The sequence below is a fragment of the Saccopteryx leptura genome, chromosome 1 (genome assembly GCF_036850995.1).
Source record: "Saccopteryx leptura isolate mSacLep1 chromosome 1, mSacLep1_pri_phased_curated, whole genome shotgun sequence".
In the NCBI taxonomy this organism is placed as follows: Eukaryota; Metazoa; Chordata; class Mammalia; order Chiroptera; family Emballonuridae; genus Saccopteryx; species Saccopteryx leptura.
This window is the reverse complement of record NC_089503.1, coordinates 17,809,253-17,827,075: the sequence shown is the minus strand read 5'-3', so window position 1 is coordinate 17,827,075 and position 17,823 is coordinate 17,809,253. Positions and strand designations below refer to the sequence as shown.

At 44.9% G+C, this 17,823-nt stretch overlaps 1 protein-coding gene across 2 annotated transcripts; it reads right to left on the bottom strand.

Annotated features, from left to right (window-relative positions):
- Positions 1-849: 849 nt before the first annotated feature.
- Positions 850-17,604, bottom strand: HARBI1 (harbinger transposase derived 1). Of its 2 annotated transcripts, none has more exons than XM_066362184.1 (3): positions 17,491-17,604; positions 16,130-16,946; positions 850-3,562 (listed from the first exon to the last, which is right to left on the bottom strand). In XM_066362184.1, exons 2-3 carry the CDS (start codon positions 16,797-16,799, stop codon positions 3,183-3,185), a joined length of 1,050 nt encoding a protein of 349 aa, XP_066218281.1. In that variant the 5' UTR covers positions 16,800-16,946; positions 17,491-17,604; the 3' UTR covers positions 850-3,182. The 2 variants fall into 2 exon arrangements, with proteins under 2 accessions (XP_066218281.1, XP_066218287.1); XM_066362190.1 differs by having other exon boundaries at positions 17,064-17,584.
- Positions 17,605-17,823: the final 219 nt, after the last annotated feature.

Sequence of the window (17,823 nt, the reverse complement as noted above, 5' to 3'; positions counted from 1 at the left end):
CCTCTTCTTCCTCTCTGTCTCTCTCTTCCCCTCCCGCAGCTGAGGCTCCATTGGAGCGGAGATGGCCCGGGCGCTGGGTATGGCTCCATGGCCTCTGCCCCAGGCGCTGGAGTGGCTCTGGTTGCAACAGAGCATCGCCCCCTGGTGGGCGTACTGGGTGGATCCCGGTCGGGCGCATGCGGGAGTCTGTCTGACTGTCTCTCCCTGTTTCCAGCTTCAGAAAAATAAAAAATAATAATAATAAATAAAAATAAAAAATATATATATATCTTCAAACTTTGCTGTCTTGAAACATCTGAAGGCAAATCTGGAAAACTCCCATGCTGGCCAGATGGTCACCTATGGGAAGATGAAGCTTACATAAGACAGGCAAAATCTTTGACTCTTTCCCAAAACTGTACCAGGAAGACATTATAAATCCACAATAAGCCCTGGCTACATAGATCCGCTGATTAGACCATCATCCCGAAATGCACAGATTGCCAGTTCATTCCCAAGTCAGGGCATATACAGGAACGAACTGATGTTTCTGTCTCTTTCTCCTTTCCTCCCTGGTTAAAATCAATCAATAAAATTTAAAAAAAATCCACAGTAAGGGTCTCAAGAGGAGACTTCTCAGGCACTTAGAAAGAAGCCACTATGAACAAACTCTTGGCAATTTAGAAGTACAGACCATGATCCCGTCCCTAGATCATTGTGGGGAAAATGTAACTAAGACTGAAAAAAATCCTGGGCTGTAAAAATCCAGGTTGAAAGATTAAAGGGATATATTTGAATGGTTACTCTGTAGAATTATTAGGAAATAAAATGCTCCCAGGGCGAAATACCAATGTTCAGTCAGTTAGCATTTAGAAATTATCTTTGGTATGTAAGTAATACTTGAAATTGCTTTTGAAATCTCTCCAAGACTGTCTTTACCACTCAGATTTCGAGTCACCATCTAGCAAGTTGTGAAAACCCCAATTTTCCTTTAAAGTAGTATTGTAAAGCTAAAATGCAAGGCACTTTCCAGGATCACACTCCACCTTGCCACGTACGATACACAGGTGGCAGTAAACCCTGCCTCACGTAGCACTCATAAAAGAACTAACACTTTATAGGTCAAAATGTGCAGCTCAGAAACTTGGAAAGACTGTCAGAGTTAAAATATGGCCTTATGAAGGAGACAAAGCACGCTTGGATCACAAGTTAAACTTTACAAAGAAAAATATGTAACAGGGCACCTCTATTGCACAATAAGTAGAGCTGAAATTTACAGTCACTTCTATTGTCCACTCCCATCTCAATGACTTCATTGTACATATTAAGTTCAAGCTCCTGACAAATGGACCTACTTTTTACAGAGTAAAATGATGATGGAAAATAACATCTGGAGTAAAATAAACGGTGGATAATAATCCATGTTTGTTTTTAATCTTAGGGATGAGTCACCCTCACTTTATTTCCAAATTTCTCTGTCATCAGATGTTCATTTCTTTACTCTGAGCACCACCAGATTAACACTGCCAAAGGCAGGTAGGAAATGACCCAAGAGGACAACTCAGAGGTATCACCTGGCGAGTAAATGAAAAACTGGGAACAAAACAATCCTCGGGCAAGTCTTTTCTGTCCTAGCAAAGGCACCGATGTGTGAACCTAACTTACACTTTCATTATTCCAATAGGGTTATTTTTATATCACTATAATTTTAGAATACGAGATGGTGAGGATTATTTATTTCTCAGGAAATTCTGTCCATCCCATTCGTCACAAGATACTCAAGTAGGTCTAACTTTGAAATTAATTTCAAATGAAGAAATTACATTCTTCTTAACTCTCCTTTTTAACACTTTCATATGTCTTCTTTATTCTCTAAATTTTCCTTTGGTACATGGAATTTCAAGGAATTTTAGTACAAAGAATGACCAAACAGACATTCTACCATCAAAATCATAACAAATATGACCTTCGATGTGAGCTGGTAAAGCCTAGGTGACTCTCCTCTGTCCACCAATTTGTCAGGCCTTCAGATCTCCCATGAAGTGTAAGCTTGCTATTTTATCTATATTTTACTTATCTTTCTTAAGCTGACTGGATTCTTAAAGCCTTTTAGCCTCTAACTCCTACTCAGGATTGGAAACAGGAGATAGCAATCCAGATTTTCTCCCTAGGAACTAGGTCAAAGTCACCATCCAATTACTGCAGAAAAACTAAAGATAGAGGTTTCAGACTGTCCCTAACATTTTTGTTTTTTCTTTCCTAATATTTTTAAAATTGATTTTAGAGATAGGAAGAAAGAGAAAGAGGAAGGGGGAGAAAGAGAAAAAACAATTTGTTCCACTTATTTATGCATTCATTGGTTGACTCCTATATGCGCCCTGACCAGGGATTGAACCTACAAACTTGGTTATTGGGATGATGCTCTCACCAAAAAACTACCTGGCCAGGGCTCCTAATATCTTCTTAAAAACACAAAGCTGAGCCCTGGCAGGATAACTCAGTTGGTTAGAGCATTGTCCTAATATGCCAAGGTGGGGGTTCACTCTCCGGTCAGGGCACATACAGGAGTTAACCAATGAAGGCATAAATATGTGGAACAAATCGATGTTTCTCTTTCTCTCTTTACCACCTTCCCTCTCTCTCTAAAATCGAGAGATAAATTTAAAAACCACATACAGACAAAGCTGCAAACTCAGATTAGTAGCCATTTACCTATGTCAGAAGACCATTCTCTAACTTAAAGTTACTTTTTATTTTACACTGCCTATATAGGCAGCAAAGTAGAAAAGCTTAAATACCATTCAAATAACTCAGGACAAATAAATATCGTTTTCATTTGAAATCTCCAGATAATTGAAACAAAAAAAAAGTGTTCGGGCTAGATGCCACTTCCCCCTTTGCTTTGATGTTGTAGGCACAATCATAAATGTCTACAGCCAGTGAGTTTTCAAATGACTGACGCTCAACCTGGAGTTCAGTGCATAGTAGGGAGCTATTATCCTGATTTTGGCTTAGTTAATAAAATTGCAAATGAATCGAGATATTTTGGCATAGACCCAACTTTTCTAAAAAACACACAGGTCGAATGCCAACACGCAGGTCAAATGTCAATTTGTGACAAGTATCCACCCTCAGGCTAGATGATGGGACTGTGTAGAGGCTGGTGAGAGGGCAAGTTTCCCGCTTCCTCCCCACCTTCCACATTAGCTAAAATGAGTGAGCACCAGCTCCTGACGGACGCGGTCAGCCTCTAGGTCCAGGGATTCCATGTGCTCATACTCCTCCTCAGGAGGCTGCTCCATGGGTCCTGTCATTGGAGAGGACCAAACATCCATCCCATGCTCCAGGGAGATGTTGTGGAGGACACAACAAGCCAGGATGATGTGGCTGGACTTCTCTGGTGAGTACTGCAGTGCCCCCTTGGACCCATCCAGGCAGCGGAACTGGGAGCAGAGGGTTCGGAAAGTCTTCTCGATCACACTGTGAGTTGCAGAATGGGCCATGTTATAACGATATTCGGCTGGAGTTTCATGTATGTGAAGAGGGGTCATGAGCCAGGTACGGAGAAAGAAGGAACTGTCACCTGTGAGAAGGCCCAAAGAAATCATAAATGATCATAACTGAAATACAAACAAAAAGGGAAATTCAGGAATACATACAGAGAATGGACAAGAAAATGCAACAGCCTCTGGAGCCCAAGTGTATCAGAAATACCAAGAGGGCCTGACCAGGCGGTGGCGCAGTGGATAGAACGTCAGCCTGGGATGTTGAGAACCCAGGTTCGAAACCCCACTGTCTTGAGCAGGGGCTCATCCGGCTTGAGCATGGACTCACCAGCTTGAGCGTAGGACTGCTGGCTTGAGCGTGGGATCATAGACGTGACCCTATGGTCACTGGTTTGAGCCTAGAGGACACAGGCAAGGGGTCACTGCCTCAGCTAAGGCCCCGTGGTCAAGGCACATATGAAAAGCAATCAATGAACAACTAAGGTGCCGCAACAAAGAATTGATGCTTCTCATCTCTCTCCCTTCCTGCCTGCCTGTCTCTTTCTTTTTAAGAGAGACAGAAACCAAAAGGGAAATGCTCCAGTAAAGAGAAGGCATGCTAGAGTCACAAGCAGGTAGACAGGAGTTTTAGCTGGGAATACCCTTGGTTAAAATCAACAAAGAGCCTTCGCCAGCTGGCTCAGTGGTAGAGCGTAGGTCTGGCATGTGGAAGTCCTGGGTTCGATTCCCAGCCAGAGCATACAGGAGAAGCACCCATCTGCTTCTCCACCCTTCCTCCTCTCTTTTTTCTCTATCTCTCTCTTCCCCTCCCACAGCCAAGGCTCCACTGGAGCAAAGTCAGCCTGGGCACTGAGGATGGCTCCATGGCCTCCACCTCAGGCGCTAAAATGACTCTGGTAATGCCCCAGATGGGCAGTCATTGCCCGCTGGTGGCTTGCCAGGTGGATCCTGGTCAGGCGCATGCGGGGAATCTGTTTCTCTGCCTCACCACTTTTCACTTCAGAAAAATACAAAAAACAAACAAACAGAGAAAAAGGCTGATAGCTAAAGAAAGCCAAGTCTGAAAAGATGTAGGAAGGAGATGAAGGCACTGGAGGAAATAAAATTCCTGGACTCTTTAATAAAAGGTTAGTAAAAACTATCGCACAGAGCCCTAGCCAGGTAGTTCAGTTGGTTAGAGTATCATCCCAATATGTGAAGACTGTAGGTTCGATCCTGGTCAAGGCACACACAAGGATCGACCAGTGAATGTATAAATAAATAGAACAACAAATCGATGTTTCTCTCTCTAAAATTAATAAAAATGACCCTGGCTGGTTTGCTCAGTAAATAGAACAGTGGCCCAGCATGTGGACCTCCTGTATTCGATCCCTGGTCAGGGCACATCTGCTTTTCTTCCTCTCCCTCTCCTCCTCTCTCTCTCTTCCCTGCTTGCAGCCAGTGGCTCGGTTGGTTTGAGCATTGACCCCAGGCCCTGAGGATAGCTACGTTGGTTCCAGCATCAGCCCAGAAAGGGGTTGATCCTGGTCTGCGTACATGGAGGATTGTGTCTCTCTGTCTCCCCTCCTCTCACTTAAAAAAATAATAACTAAAATAAAATAAATGAAAAATGTAAAATCAATAAATAAAAAAATTAAAAACAAAAAAACTAGCACATAGCAAACCAATCTTCAAAATCTCTAACGAGCTAAAGTGCAAGAGAGAAAAAGAGAATTCTGCCATGACATCTCAAAACACTTGTGAAGAAAATGTCTAACTTTTACATTAAAGTGTCAGGTCTGAATGTAATACCTGGGGGTTTCAGAGTATTTCATAATATTTCATTCTCCTAGTGCTAAGAAGAATAAAATAAAAGTCTTAGCATCTATAGTAGACCAGGTGTCCTGCCTTCCTTACTATAGTCACTAAAACAACACCTTTGTAACAGAAGAACTGGTAGACTCTCACAATAACAAGGAGAGCATAAATACAATGATGTAAACAGTAACAGTGATAAGGAAATAAAATCAGAGGTCAATTATAATATACACCGTGCATTCCCCTTAGGTGACTTATCAAATGATACTGGGAAGTGCTAAAAATAAAACAAAAAACTGGAATGCCATGTCCTAACACAATACAATGTCTCCATAATGTTTAATTGTTCTGACTCATTACATCTGGCAGAAGAAATGACTCACACAAAAGCACAACCTCTTAGAAATCTGAGACAAACAGGCCCTAGGAGTACCAACTTGCACAACTGCTTCAACTGCACAACTGCTTCTGACCCACCATCAATTTCAGTAAATAGTTATGGAGAGTGCTAGGCACTTTTCCAAAACATGTAACACTCCTTTTTCTTTTCAAGATTTTATTTATTGACTTTACAGAGGTAGGTGGGGGGTGGGGGGTGGAGCGAGAAGTATCAACTCATAGTTGCTTCACTTTAGTTTTCCATTAATTGTCTGCCTTGACCCAGGAAACCCAGGGTCTCAAACCGAGGCCCTCAGTGCTCCAGACTGACACTCTATCCACTGTACCACCACAGGCAGGGCCCTTTTCTAAGTATTCTTTTCCTTTAGAAGTTTACATTTCGAAGAACTAAATTAATTTTATTTAAAAAAATATTTTGGCCTGACCAGGTGGTGGTGTAGTGGATAGAGCATCGGACTGGGAGGCAGAGGACCCAGGTTCGAAACCCCAAGGTCGCAGGGTTGAGTGAAGGCTCATCTGGCTTGAGTACGGATCACCAGCTTGAACACAGGGTCGCTGGCTTGAAGATGGGATCATAGACATGACCGGTTAATCGCTGACTCAAGCCCAAAGGTTGTTGGCATGAAGCCCAAGGTCACTGGCTTGAGCCCAAGGTCGCTGGCTTGAGCAAGGGGTCACTTGCTCTGCTGTAGCCCCGCCCCCATAAGGGCACACGTGAGAGGGCAGTCAATGGACAACTAAGATGCCGCAACAAAGAACTGATGCTTCTCATCTCTCTCCCTTCCTGTCTGTCCCTATCTGACCCTCTCTCTGACTCTTTCTCTCTCTGTCTCTGTGAAAAAAATATTTATATATATTTTTGGCCTGGCCTGCGGTGGTGCAGTGGATAAAACACCAACCTGGAATGTAGAGGTCGCTGGTTCAAAACCCCAGGTCTTGCCCAGTCAAGGTACATACAGAAAGCAACTATTATGAGTTGTTGCTTCCTGCTCCCCCTCCCCACTTTCTTTCTCTCCTCTCTCTAAAGATCAATAAATAAAATCTTAAAAATATATATATATATATATATTTAGCAAGAGAGAGAAACAGAGAGAGAGAGAGAGATAGGGACAGGCAGGAAGGTTGAGAAATGAGAAGCATCAATTCTTTGTTGTGGCGTCTTGGTTGTGCATTGACTGCTTTCTCATGTGTGCTTGACAGGGGTAGGGGCTCCAGCAGAGCAAGTGACCCCTTGCTCAAGCCAGCAATCCCGGACTCAAGCCAGCAACCTTGGGCTTCAAGCCACTGACTTTTCGGCTCAGACCGGCGATCCCACACTCAAGCTAGTGAGCTAGCACTCAAGCTGGATGAGCCCATGCTCAAGTTGGGGATCTCAGGGTTTCTAAACCTGGATCCTCAGCATCCCAGGCTTAAGCTCTATCCACTGTGCCACCACCTGGTCAGGCAAAAAAACATTTTTGGTAATTAAAACAATTTCTTGAGATATGATTGATATACATTGTATTAGTTTTAGGTATATTAGATTAACTTTAAATACTTAAGAAATCTCACAAAATTTTCATATTTTATACTTGGCTGGCTTTTCCTGTATTTGTCCTAAGTACAACCTATTTTAATTGAACTCACCCTTATAAAATTCTGAATTTAAGAAACTGATGTAAATAATAATGAAAATAATATCTATGACTCATTGAGTACCTATTATGTAGAAGGCACTCTGGGCAATTTTGAAAATATTTCTTCTTTACTTTTTCTTTTTTTAAAGATTTATTGATTTTAGAGAGAAGACAGAGAGAGACAGAAGAGGGTGGGGAGTTGGAGGAGTGGGAAGCATCAACTCGTAATACTGGCTTCTCATATGTGCCTTGACTAGGTAAGCCTGGGGTTTTGAACCGGTGACCTCAGTGTTCCAGGTCGACACTTTATCCACTGTGCCACCACAGGTCAGGCTATCTTTTATTTTCCCAACTCTTTCAGATTAGATACTATTGAACTCATTTTACAAATAAGAAGGTCAAGATATATGTCAGCCATCCTTTGATATGTCAGGCAAAGGAAGAAGTTAGTCACTAATGCTAATGTCAGACTTAGAGTCACTAAAACAGTGGTATACTGTGTAAAAGAAAGATAAATATTTCAGATAAATGCCAAAGCAGAGATACTAAATATTTGTTAAATGTTTCTGTAAGAAACAGTATGAGCCTTAAATGGGGAGACATACAGGACAACCTAGTTAATGTAAGCTTTTTATAAAATGCTAGGCGGTCATTACCTGGTTATAATCCAAGTACCACGGGAAGACAGACACTCAGGAGGGGATTAGGATCAGAATTGCTAAACAGATTACAATTACTTACATGATCAGTCATCCACAAGACATTCTGGCACATCTTACCAAAGCTGCTTAACAGGACTAGGCCATAAGCTCTGAAGAAATAAGAACTCAGGCTGATTTGTTAGGAACACGTTCATTTAGAAAAAGGGAATTAGGCCCTGGCCGGTTGGCTCAGCGGTAGAGCGTCGGCCTAGCGTGCGGAGGACCCGGGTTCGATTCCCGGCCAGGGCACACAGGAGAAGCGCCCATTTGCTTCTCCACCCCTCCGCCACGCTTTCCTCTCTGTCTCTCTCTTCCCCTCCTGCAGCCAAGGCTCCACTGGAGCAAACATGGCCCGGGCGCTGGGGATGGCTCTGTGGCCTCTCCCCCAGGCGCTGGAGTGGCTCTGGTCGCAACATGGCGACGCCCAGGATGGGCAGAGCATCGCCCCCTGGTGGGCAGAGCGTCGCCCCATGGTGGGCGTGCCGGGTGGATCCCGGTCGGGCGCATGCGGGAGTCTGTCTGACTGTCTCTCCCTGTTTCCAGCTTCAGAAAAATGAAAAAAAAAGAAAAAGGGAATTAGGTAATGTACTCTGAAGGGACAGAAGAGAATGAGGACATGCAGGGATCATACCTATGGCAAAAATTTGCTAAAACAAACAAAAACAAAAAGCAAAGGAGAATCACAGCTAATTTTAACTTTGGCAAATCTAGAACTAGTTCACAAATCTGATGGTGTTAAGACACAATCAGCCAGCCATCTTCTCTCTCTTTTTTTAATTTTTATTATTTATTTATTTATTTATTTATTTTACAGGGACAGAGAGTCAGATAGAGGGATAGATAGGGACAGACAGACAGGAACGGAGAGAGATGAGAAGCATCAATCATCAGTTTTTCGTTACGACACCGTAGTTGTTCATTGATTTTTTTCTCATATGTGCCATGACCGCGGGCCTTCAGCAGACTGAGTAAGCCCCTCGCTTGAGCCAGTGACCTTGGGTCCATGCTAGTGAGCTTTTTTTGCTCAAGCCAGATGAGCCCATGCTCAAACTGGCTATCCTGGGGTCTCGAACCTGGGTCCTTCCACATCCCAGTCCGACACTCTATCCACTGCGCCACCACCTGGTCAGGCATTCTCTCTTTTTTTTATATCCTTCTTGTCATTCCTCATAATCCTGCCAATCTTCCTCTGCATTACCCCACTGTCCACACATCCTCTAGGTCAGTGGTAGTCACCTGGTTCCTACCACCCATTAGTGAGCGTTCCAGCTTTCATGGTGGGCGGTAGCGGAGCAACCAAAGTATAAATAAAAAGATAGCCTGACTGGTGGTGGTGCAGTGGGATAAAGCTTCAACCTGGAATGCTGAGGTCGCCTGTTCGATACCCTGGGCTTGCCTGGTCAAGGCACATATGGGAGTTGATGCTTCCTGCTCCTCCCTTTCTCTCTCTCTCTCTCTCTCTCTCTCTCTCCTCTCTGAAAATTGAATAAATAAAATCTTTAAAAAAAAAAAGATAGATTGAACTATAGTAAGTTGTTTTATAAAGATTTATTCTGGCCCTGGCCGGTTGGCTCAGCGGTAGAGCATCGGCCTGGCGTGCGGGGAACCCGGATTCGATTACCGGCCAGGGCACATAGGAGAAGCGCCCATTTGCTTCTCCACCCCCCCCTCCTTCCTCTCTGTCTCTCTCTTCCCCTCCCGCAGCCAAGGCTCCATTGGAGCAAAGATGGCCCGGGCGCTGGGGATGGCTCCTTGGCCTCTGCCCCAGGCGCTAGAGTGGCTCTGGTCGCGGCAGAGCGACCCCCCCCCTCCCGAAGGGCAGAACATCGCCCCCTGGTGGGCGTGCCGGGTGGATCCCGGTCGGGCGCATGCGGGAGTCTGTCTGACTGTCTCTCCCTGTTTCGAGCTTCAGAAAAATACAAAAAAAAAAAAAAAAGATTTATTCTGCCAAACTTAGCGAAAATCTGACATAAAGTACTTGGTAAGTAATTATTATTATATGCTTTAACTTGCTGTAACTTGCTTTATAAATTTTATAAAGTTACTTCCCTACTTTATAAATCACCATTACTGTGGAACAGGTGGACGGTTAGAAAATTTTACTACTAACAGAGATACAAAAGTGGGCGGTAGGAGCCCTGGCTGGTTGGCTCAGTGGTAGAGCGTCGGCCTGGCATGCAGGAGTTCCTGGTTCAATTCCCGGCCAGGGCACACAGGAGAGGCGCCCATCTGCTTCTCCACCCCTCCCCCTCTCCTTCCTCTCTGTCTCTCTCTTCCCCTCCTGCAGCCAAGGCTCCATTGGAGCAAGGTTGGCCCGGGCGCTGGGGATGGCTCTGTGGCCTCTGCCTCAGGCGCTGGAATGGCTCTGGTTGCAGCAGAGCATCGCCCCATGGTGGGCATCCCGGGTGGATCCCGGTCGGGCGCATGCGGGAGTCTGTCTGACTGCCTCCCTGTTTCCAACTTCAGGAAAAATACAAAAAAAAAAACACAAAACTGGCTCTAGGTATAAAAAAGTTGACTACCCCTGCTCTAGGGACTAGTGTTTTCCAAATTTACCTGTTTGTACAAATGATTTAGGGCACCTGTTAAAAATGGATGTCTAGATTCCTTCCTTAAAAATTCTCATTCCCAAAGTTTAAAGTGGTGTCCCATGATACACATTTTTTAAAAGATTTTATTTATTGATTTTACAGAGGAGGGGGGTAGCAAGAAGTATCAACTCATAGTTGCTGCACTTTAGTTGTTCGTCATTTGCTTGTTATATGTGCCTTGACCAGGCTACCCAAAATTTTGAACCTGCAACCTCAGCATTCCCAGACAACCTTTACCCACTGTGCCACCACAGGTCAGGCAGTGATACACGCCTTTTTTTTTTTAAGCAGGACCTGGAAGTCCCGGGTTTAATTCCCAGTCAGGGCACACAGGAGAGGTGACCATCTGCTTCTTCACCCCTCCCCCTTCTCTCTCTCTCTCTCCGACATAAAGAAAACCTTGGCTCCACTGACTACAGCGAGACAGCCCCTAGCGCTCCATAAAGCTTCCTCCTCAGGTGCTAAAAATAGCTTGGTTGCGAGCATGGCCCCAAATGGGCAGAGCATCAGCCTGAGACAGAGGCTGCCAGGTTGTATCCCAGTCAGGGTATTTGCAGGGCATTCTCTATCTCCCTTCCTCTGACTAAAAAATAAATGAAATAAAATAAAGAGGGGAAAAAATAAATAAGGAGGGAAATCAGAAAAGTATATAAAAATTTGTCAGAGTTCTTATTTTCAACTTTCCTATAAACTCAAAAAATGACTTCAGGCCTCTCTCTGTGGAATACCCCTGCACCTTTCCCCACCCCTTCCCCTCAGGCGTTTTCTTTGCCTCTCTTTCTCCTAAATGCCAAGGGCCCTCCTTTTGTCTCTGTCACTTGTTTCCTAAGCCCATTTCTTCTACAGCTCACTTCTACCTGTGACTTTCTAAAATTATTTTTATTTATTTATTCATTTTAGAGGAGAGAGACAGACAGACAGACAGACAGAAGGGGGGGGGGAGGAGCAGGAAGCATCAACTCCCATATGTGCCTTGACCAGGCAAGCCCAGGGTTTTGAACCAGTGACCTCAGCATTTCCAGGTCAACGCTTTATCCACTGCGCCAACACAGGTCAGGCTACCTGTGACTTTCTAAATAAAATTTCTCTTCTCAAAAAATTAATTTAAAGTCTTAATTCCAACTCAATCTGGGGTCCCAAGGTGTGAAAGGAAAGACAATCAGTAATTCCTACATGACCTTGAAGTCCTTGAAAAGGGGACTAGTTGCCAAATAGAGTAACTCCTCACACAATCTAGTTGTTTTTTTGTTTGTTTTCATTTTTCCGAAGCTAGAAACGGGGAGGCAGTCAGACTCCCGCATGCGCCCGACCGACCGGGATTCACCCGGCATGCCCACCAGGGGGTGATGCTCTACCCATCTGGGGGCATCGCTCTGCTATATCAAGAGCCACTCTAGCGCCTGAGGCAGAGGCCACAGAGCCATCCCCAACGCCCTGGCCATCTTTGCTCCAATGGAGCCTCGGCTGCTGGAGGGGAAGAGAGAGACAGAGAGGAAGGAGAGGGGGAGGGGTGGAGAAGCAGATGGGCGCCTCTCCTGTGTGCCCTGGCCGGGAATCGAACCCGGGACTCCCGCACACCAGGCCGACGCTCTACCGCTGAGCCAACCGGCCAGGGCACAATCTAGTTTTATTATTTTTTATTTATTTATTTATTTTTATTTATTCATTTTAGAGAGGAGAGAGGGAGAGAGAGAGACAGAGAGAGAGAGAGAGAGAGAGAGAGAGAGACAGGGGGAGGAGCTGGAAGCATCAACTCCCATATGTGCCTTGACCAGGCAAGCCCAGGGTTTCGAACTGGCGACCTCAGCATTTCCAGGTCAACACTTTATCCACTGCGCCACCACAGGTCAGGCACAATCTAGTTTAAAAACATAAAACAGTGACTTAAATAATCTGTGCCTTAATTTCCTCATCTGTAAAAATGTTAATGTTAGTATTTAAATCCTTATGAGTTTATAAATTGTGTGTTTTTTATAATTTTTTTTAGGAGAGAGATAGAGAGAAACATTCATTTGTTGCTCCATTTAGTCAGGCATCACTGCTTGCTTCCTCTATGTGCCCTGATGGAGGACTGGATCCACACCCCTGATGTTTCCTGACAACTGCTCTGACTGAGCTAACCAGCCAGGGCCTTTTCATAGGTTATTTATTTATTTATAAAGGTTTATTTTATTTTTATTTTTTTGGTGACAGATACAGTGAGAGAGACAGAGGGACAGATAGGGACAGACAGGAAGGGAGAGAGATGAGAAGCATCAGTTCTTCATTGTGGCTCCTTGTTCATTGATTGCTTTCTCATATGTGCCTTGATGGGGGGGGGGGGGCTACAGCAGAGTGAGTGACCCCTTGCTCAAGCCAGGGACCTTGGGCTCAAGCCAGAGTCCTTGGGCTCAAGCCAGTGACCATGAGGTCATGTCTATGATCCCATGCACAAGCCAGTGATCTAGTTATAATCAAGTTGGTGAGCCTGTGCTCAAGCCAGATGAGCCTGTACTCAAGGCAGCAAGCGACCTTGGGGTTTCAAATCTGGGTTCTCTGCGTCCGATGGTTTATCGACTGCGCTATAAATTTTTTTTAAAATTTTATTTATTTATTTATTTTTTACAGAGACAGAGAGTGAGTCAGAGAGAGGGATAGACAGGGACAGACAGACAGGAACGGAGAGAGATGAGAAGCATCAATCATTAGTTTTTCATTGCGCATTGCAACACCTTAGTTGTTCATTGATTGCTTTCTCATATGTGCCTTGACCGTGGGCCTTCAGCAGACCGAGTAACCCCTTGCTGGAGTCAGCAACCTTGGGTTCAAGCTGGTGGGCTTTTGCTCAAACCAGAGGAGCCCGTGCTCAAGCTGCCGACCTCGGGGTCTCGAACCTGGGTCCTCTGCATCCCAGCCCGACGCTCTATCCACTGTGCCACCGCCTGGTCAGGCCAGGCTATAAATTTTTATTTTTTATTTTATTGATTTTAGAGAGAGAAGGGAGACAAAGAGAGACAGGAACATTGATCTGTTCCTAAATGTGCCCTGTCCGGTTATCAAACAGGCAACCTCCATGCTTCAGGATGATGTTATAACCAAATGAGCTATACAGCCAGGGCTCTTTTTTTTATAGACTTATTTTTTTAATTATTATTATTATTTTGTGTGTGTGTGTGTGTGTGTGGCAGAGACACGGAGAGTCAGAGAGAGGGACAGATAGGGACAGACAGACAGAAATGGAGAGAGACGAGAAACATCAATTCTTCATTGTGTTTACTTAGTTGTTCATTGATTTCTCATATGTGCCTTTATCGGGGAGGGGGACAGCAGAGCGAGTGACCCCTTGCTCAAGCCAGCGACCTTGGGCTAAAGCTGGTGAGCCTTGCTCAAACCAGATGAGCCTGCGCTCAAGCTGGCGACCTCGGCGTCTGGAACGTGGGTCCTCCACATCCCAGTCTGACGCTCTATCCACTGCGCCACCACCTGGTCAGGCATAGACTTAACTTTTTTTTCTTAATTTATTGACTTTAGAGAGAGAAACACGGAAAGAAATATCAATTTTTTGTTCTACTTATTTATGAATTCATTGGTTGATTTTGTATGTGCCCTGTCTTGTGATCGAACCTACAACTTTGGTACGTATATGGCAATAACACTATAACCAACTGAGGTACCTGGCCAGAGCATATTTTTATGTTACAGTGAGAAACAGAGAGAGAGAGAGAGAAACATTAATACATTGCTCTACCCATTCATGCATTTGTTAGTAGACGGTTTTTTCATATGTCTTTATTTATTGAAGGATTTTAGAGAGAGAAGGAGGGAGGGAGAGGGAGAGAGTGAGAGAGAGAGGAACAATTGTTCCACTTATTTATACATTTACTGGTTGATTCTTTCTCTCTCTCTTTTTTTTTTTTTTGTCAGAGAGAGTGAGACAGAAACAGACAGGAAGGAGAGAGAAATGAAAAGCATCAACTCATAATTGCGACACCTTAGTTGTTCATTGATGACTTTCTTATATGTGCCCTGACAGGGGTTGGGGGCTGCAGCCAAGCCAGGGACCTTTGGGCTCAAGCCAGCAACCACGAGGTCATATCTATAATCCCTCGCTCAAGCCGGCGACCCCACACTCAAACTGGTGAGCCTGCACTCAAGCCAGATGAGCACGCTCTCAAGCTGGTGACCTCGGGGTTTCAAACCTGGGTCCTCAGCATCCTAGCACTGTGCCACCACCTGGTCAGACTGGTTGATTCTAATATGTATCTTGACTGGGGATCGAACCATAACCTTGGCATATCAAGACACTACTCTAACCAACTGAACCATCTTGCCAGGGCATTAGTTTTTTATAAGGACTAAGTGAGATAATCCAATTCAAAGTGTTTACAACATTGCCTAACAAATTCTAAATCTCTGGCTTTATAGTTAGGGTACCAAAGTGATTTAATAAGAAATGAGCTTGGAACCCAAGTACTCCTACAATTCTGGAAAAAGTAACTACATTAGACACTTGCAAAACAGACTTTCCTTCTCTTCTTGGTGTGAACTGTATGCAATTTCAAAGCTCAAAGTAGGCACATGGCGGGATTAAAATAAATGTCCCGTAAAGAGAAGGTGGGACACTCACTGTAAATGATATGCAGAAGCAACAACTCAAGGAAAATCACTAAGTTCCAAGATGTTACACACGGTACACTGGCAGCTCTAAACCAGTGTGACAGCAATCTCTTTCCACCTGAACAGGAGAGGTTTCTCTTTTATGAACCAGCAAGCACATTAAAGAAAAACAAAGCACATTAAAGAGAAATAAGTGCTGAATGTCTAAGATGTTAAACACATGTACATGTTTTGAACATATACAGCACAAATATGATTAGTGATTTTGAAAGAGAGGTCTTCCAATCCTTAGTGTATCTTTTCTTTTTTTAATGCATCTTTTCATCTCTCACATATGTTGTACATAAGAGAACTGTCGTCTCCTGGCTGGGCAGCTCAGTTGGTCAGAGCATTATCTGGATATGCCAAGATTGAGGGTTCGATCCCTGGTCAGGGCACACATAGGAACAGATCAATGTTCCTGTGTCTGTCTATTCCTCCCTTCCTCTCTCTAAAATTAATCAATAGTTTTTAAAGAATTTTTTTTTTTTTTTTTTGGTATTTTTCTGAAGCTGGAAACGGGGAGGCAGTTAGACAGACTCCTGCATGCGCCCGACTGGGATCCACCCGGCATGCCCACCAGGGGGCGATGCTCTGCCCATCTGGGGCGTCGCTCCGTTGTGACCAGAGCCACTCTAGCGCCTGAGGCAGAGGCCACAGAGCCATCCCCAGCGCCCGGGCCATCCTTGCTCCAATGGAGCCTTGGCTGCGGGAGGGGAAGAGAGAGACAGAGAGGAAGGAGAGGGGGAGGGGTGGAGAAGCAGATGGGCGCTTCTCCTGTGTGCCCTGGCCGGGAATCGAACCCGGGACCTCCGCACGCCAGGCCGACGCTCTACCACTGAGCCAACCGGCCAGGGCCTAAAGAATTTTTTTTAAAAATTAAGCATTTCCACCTGTGAACTTACCAAGCAACCAGCTATCTTTGTGCATTCCAGCTTCAAACTGACTACTGAGAGAAGACTGCTGCAGCACAGCACAGTCCTGTAGGCTGCCTGGACAGTTCGTCTCCACAGTCATTAGTGCCCCTCTGATGTCACACACCATCAGGCAGTTTAAAGAATGCAGACCTTTGCGGTTCACATAGGAAAGGTCTTCAGCATTTGGTGCCTTGATTGCCACATGGATACAGTCAACCACTCCTATCACCCCTGGCATCCCAGCCAACCCATAGAATTCATCCTTCAGAGCCTGAATGGAGGTTTCATCAGCTGGAAAGCGAATGAACTGTGTGGCTCTTTCCACAAGTGCTTCGGTGACATTGGCAACACATCGACTCATAGATGCCTGACTGATTCCAATAGCATCTCCCATCCGAGTCTGGAAGGAACCCGAAGTATAGAAGCCCAGTGCTGCAAGGATCTGTGTCTCTGGGCTAATAGCCCTGGATCTCTGAGTAGGTCTGGAAAGACTCGCTCCCAAGAGCTCCACCAAGTAATAAATGAACTGTCGAGGAAAACCATACATGGACATCAAATAGTCATCAGTCACATCATCCAGCTTAAAACGGTCCAATGTCCGGTGACCGCGGCCATACAGTAAGAGATCACAGTCAAGCACTGTTATTGGTATAGCCATGGTAAATGTAAATGTTGACTCTCTCTCTCTCTGCTACTTTTCCTGAATTCTTCCCAGTGAAGACGTTGGTGCAAGAAGGTATTTTTAAGTGTCAGAATTCAACAGCTAAACATCCGATTAATGGCTCTGCCATTTATAGTCTTCTCTCTGTAAAGGTTAAAAGTTAAAAAATTAAGAAGCCTACCAAAGACTTTAAAGTGATTCAAAGATTACAATAGATTCTGTTCTCGAATTTCCATTTTGTTCAAGCAAAAGGTGCTATACCTGTAACTTAGTTTTTCTCCAATAAGTCATGGCTCCACAACAGTCTTTGTTTTTGTTTCAAGGACTTAAGTCGTAACTAACCAGGGCAGGGATTAGTCATGGCGGGTTTCGTTACCCAGAACCCTTTGGCTCCACCTTTAAGTACGTGACAGAAGTGGGCGGATGGAATGGACTCAAATCATTCTAAAAGGGGCGGGGGGCTAACCACGACCCAGGCTGATGGACGCAGACTGTGTGCTCTAGTCGCGCGGCTAGGAAGTAGAGAGGGCCAGACAAGTTAAAAGGAAGGTGCAAAGAAGACGCTCAGAGAGCTAGGGTTGGGAGGCGACTGTACTGCTTTTAAGAGGCGCCTCAAATACGGAATATGGGATATTCCGTAAGTCTGATTGTGCCGGCCACTCAAAGTCAACTAAAGTCTATCACCCACCTCTCGGCGGCTGCCAGGTTGCAAAACACACTCCCCACCCACCCAGCCTCGGCGGCCCGCCTACGGAACCGGCAGTCGCTCGCAAGCCGCCACGGCGCTCAGCACAAGCACCGCCCCCTTCGCGTCAGCGTCCGCCCCACGCCGCGTCCTCACTTGCTGCTGCCACGTTGACTTGCATTTCGCAAGTGCACATTCCTCACGAGGTCCAAACGTTTTCGCCCTCTCAAAGGCCCCGTTCTGTACGCTTTTATTTTCTTCTGAGACACTTAGAAATATTGACAATAAGTATATATGGAAATAAAATAAACTTTTATGGGAATTTCGAAGAGGAAA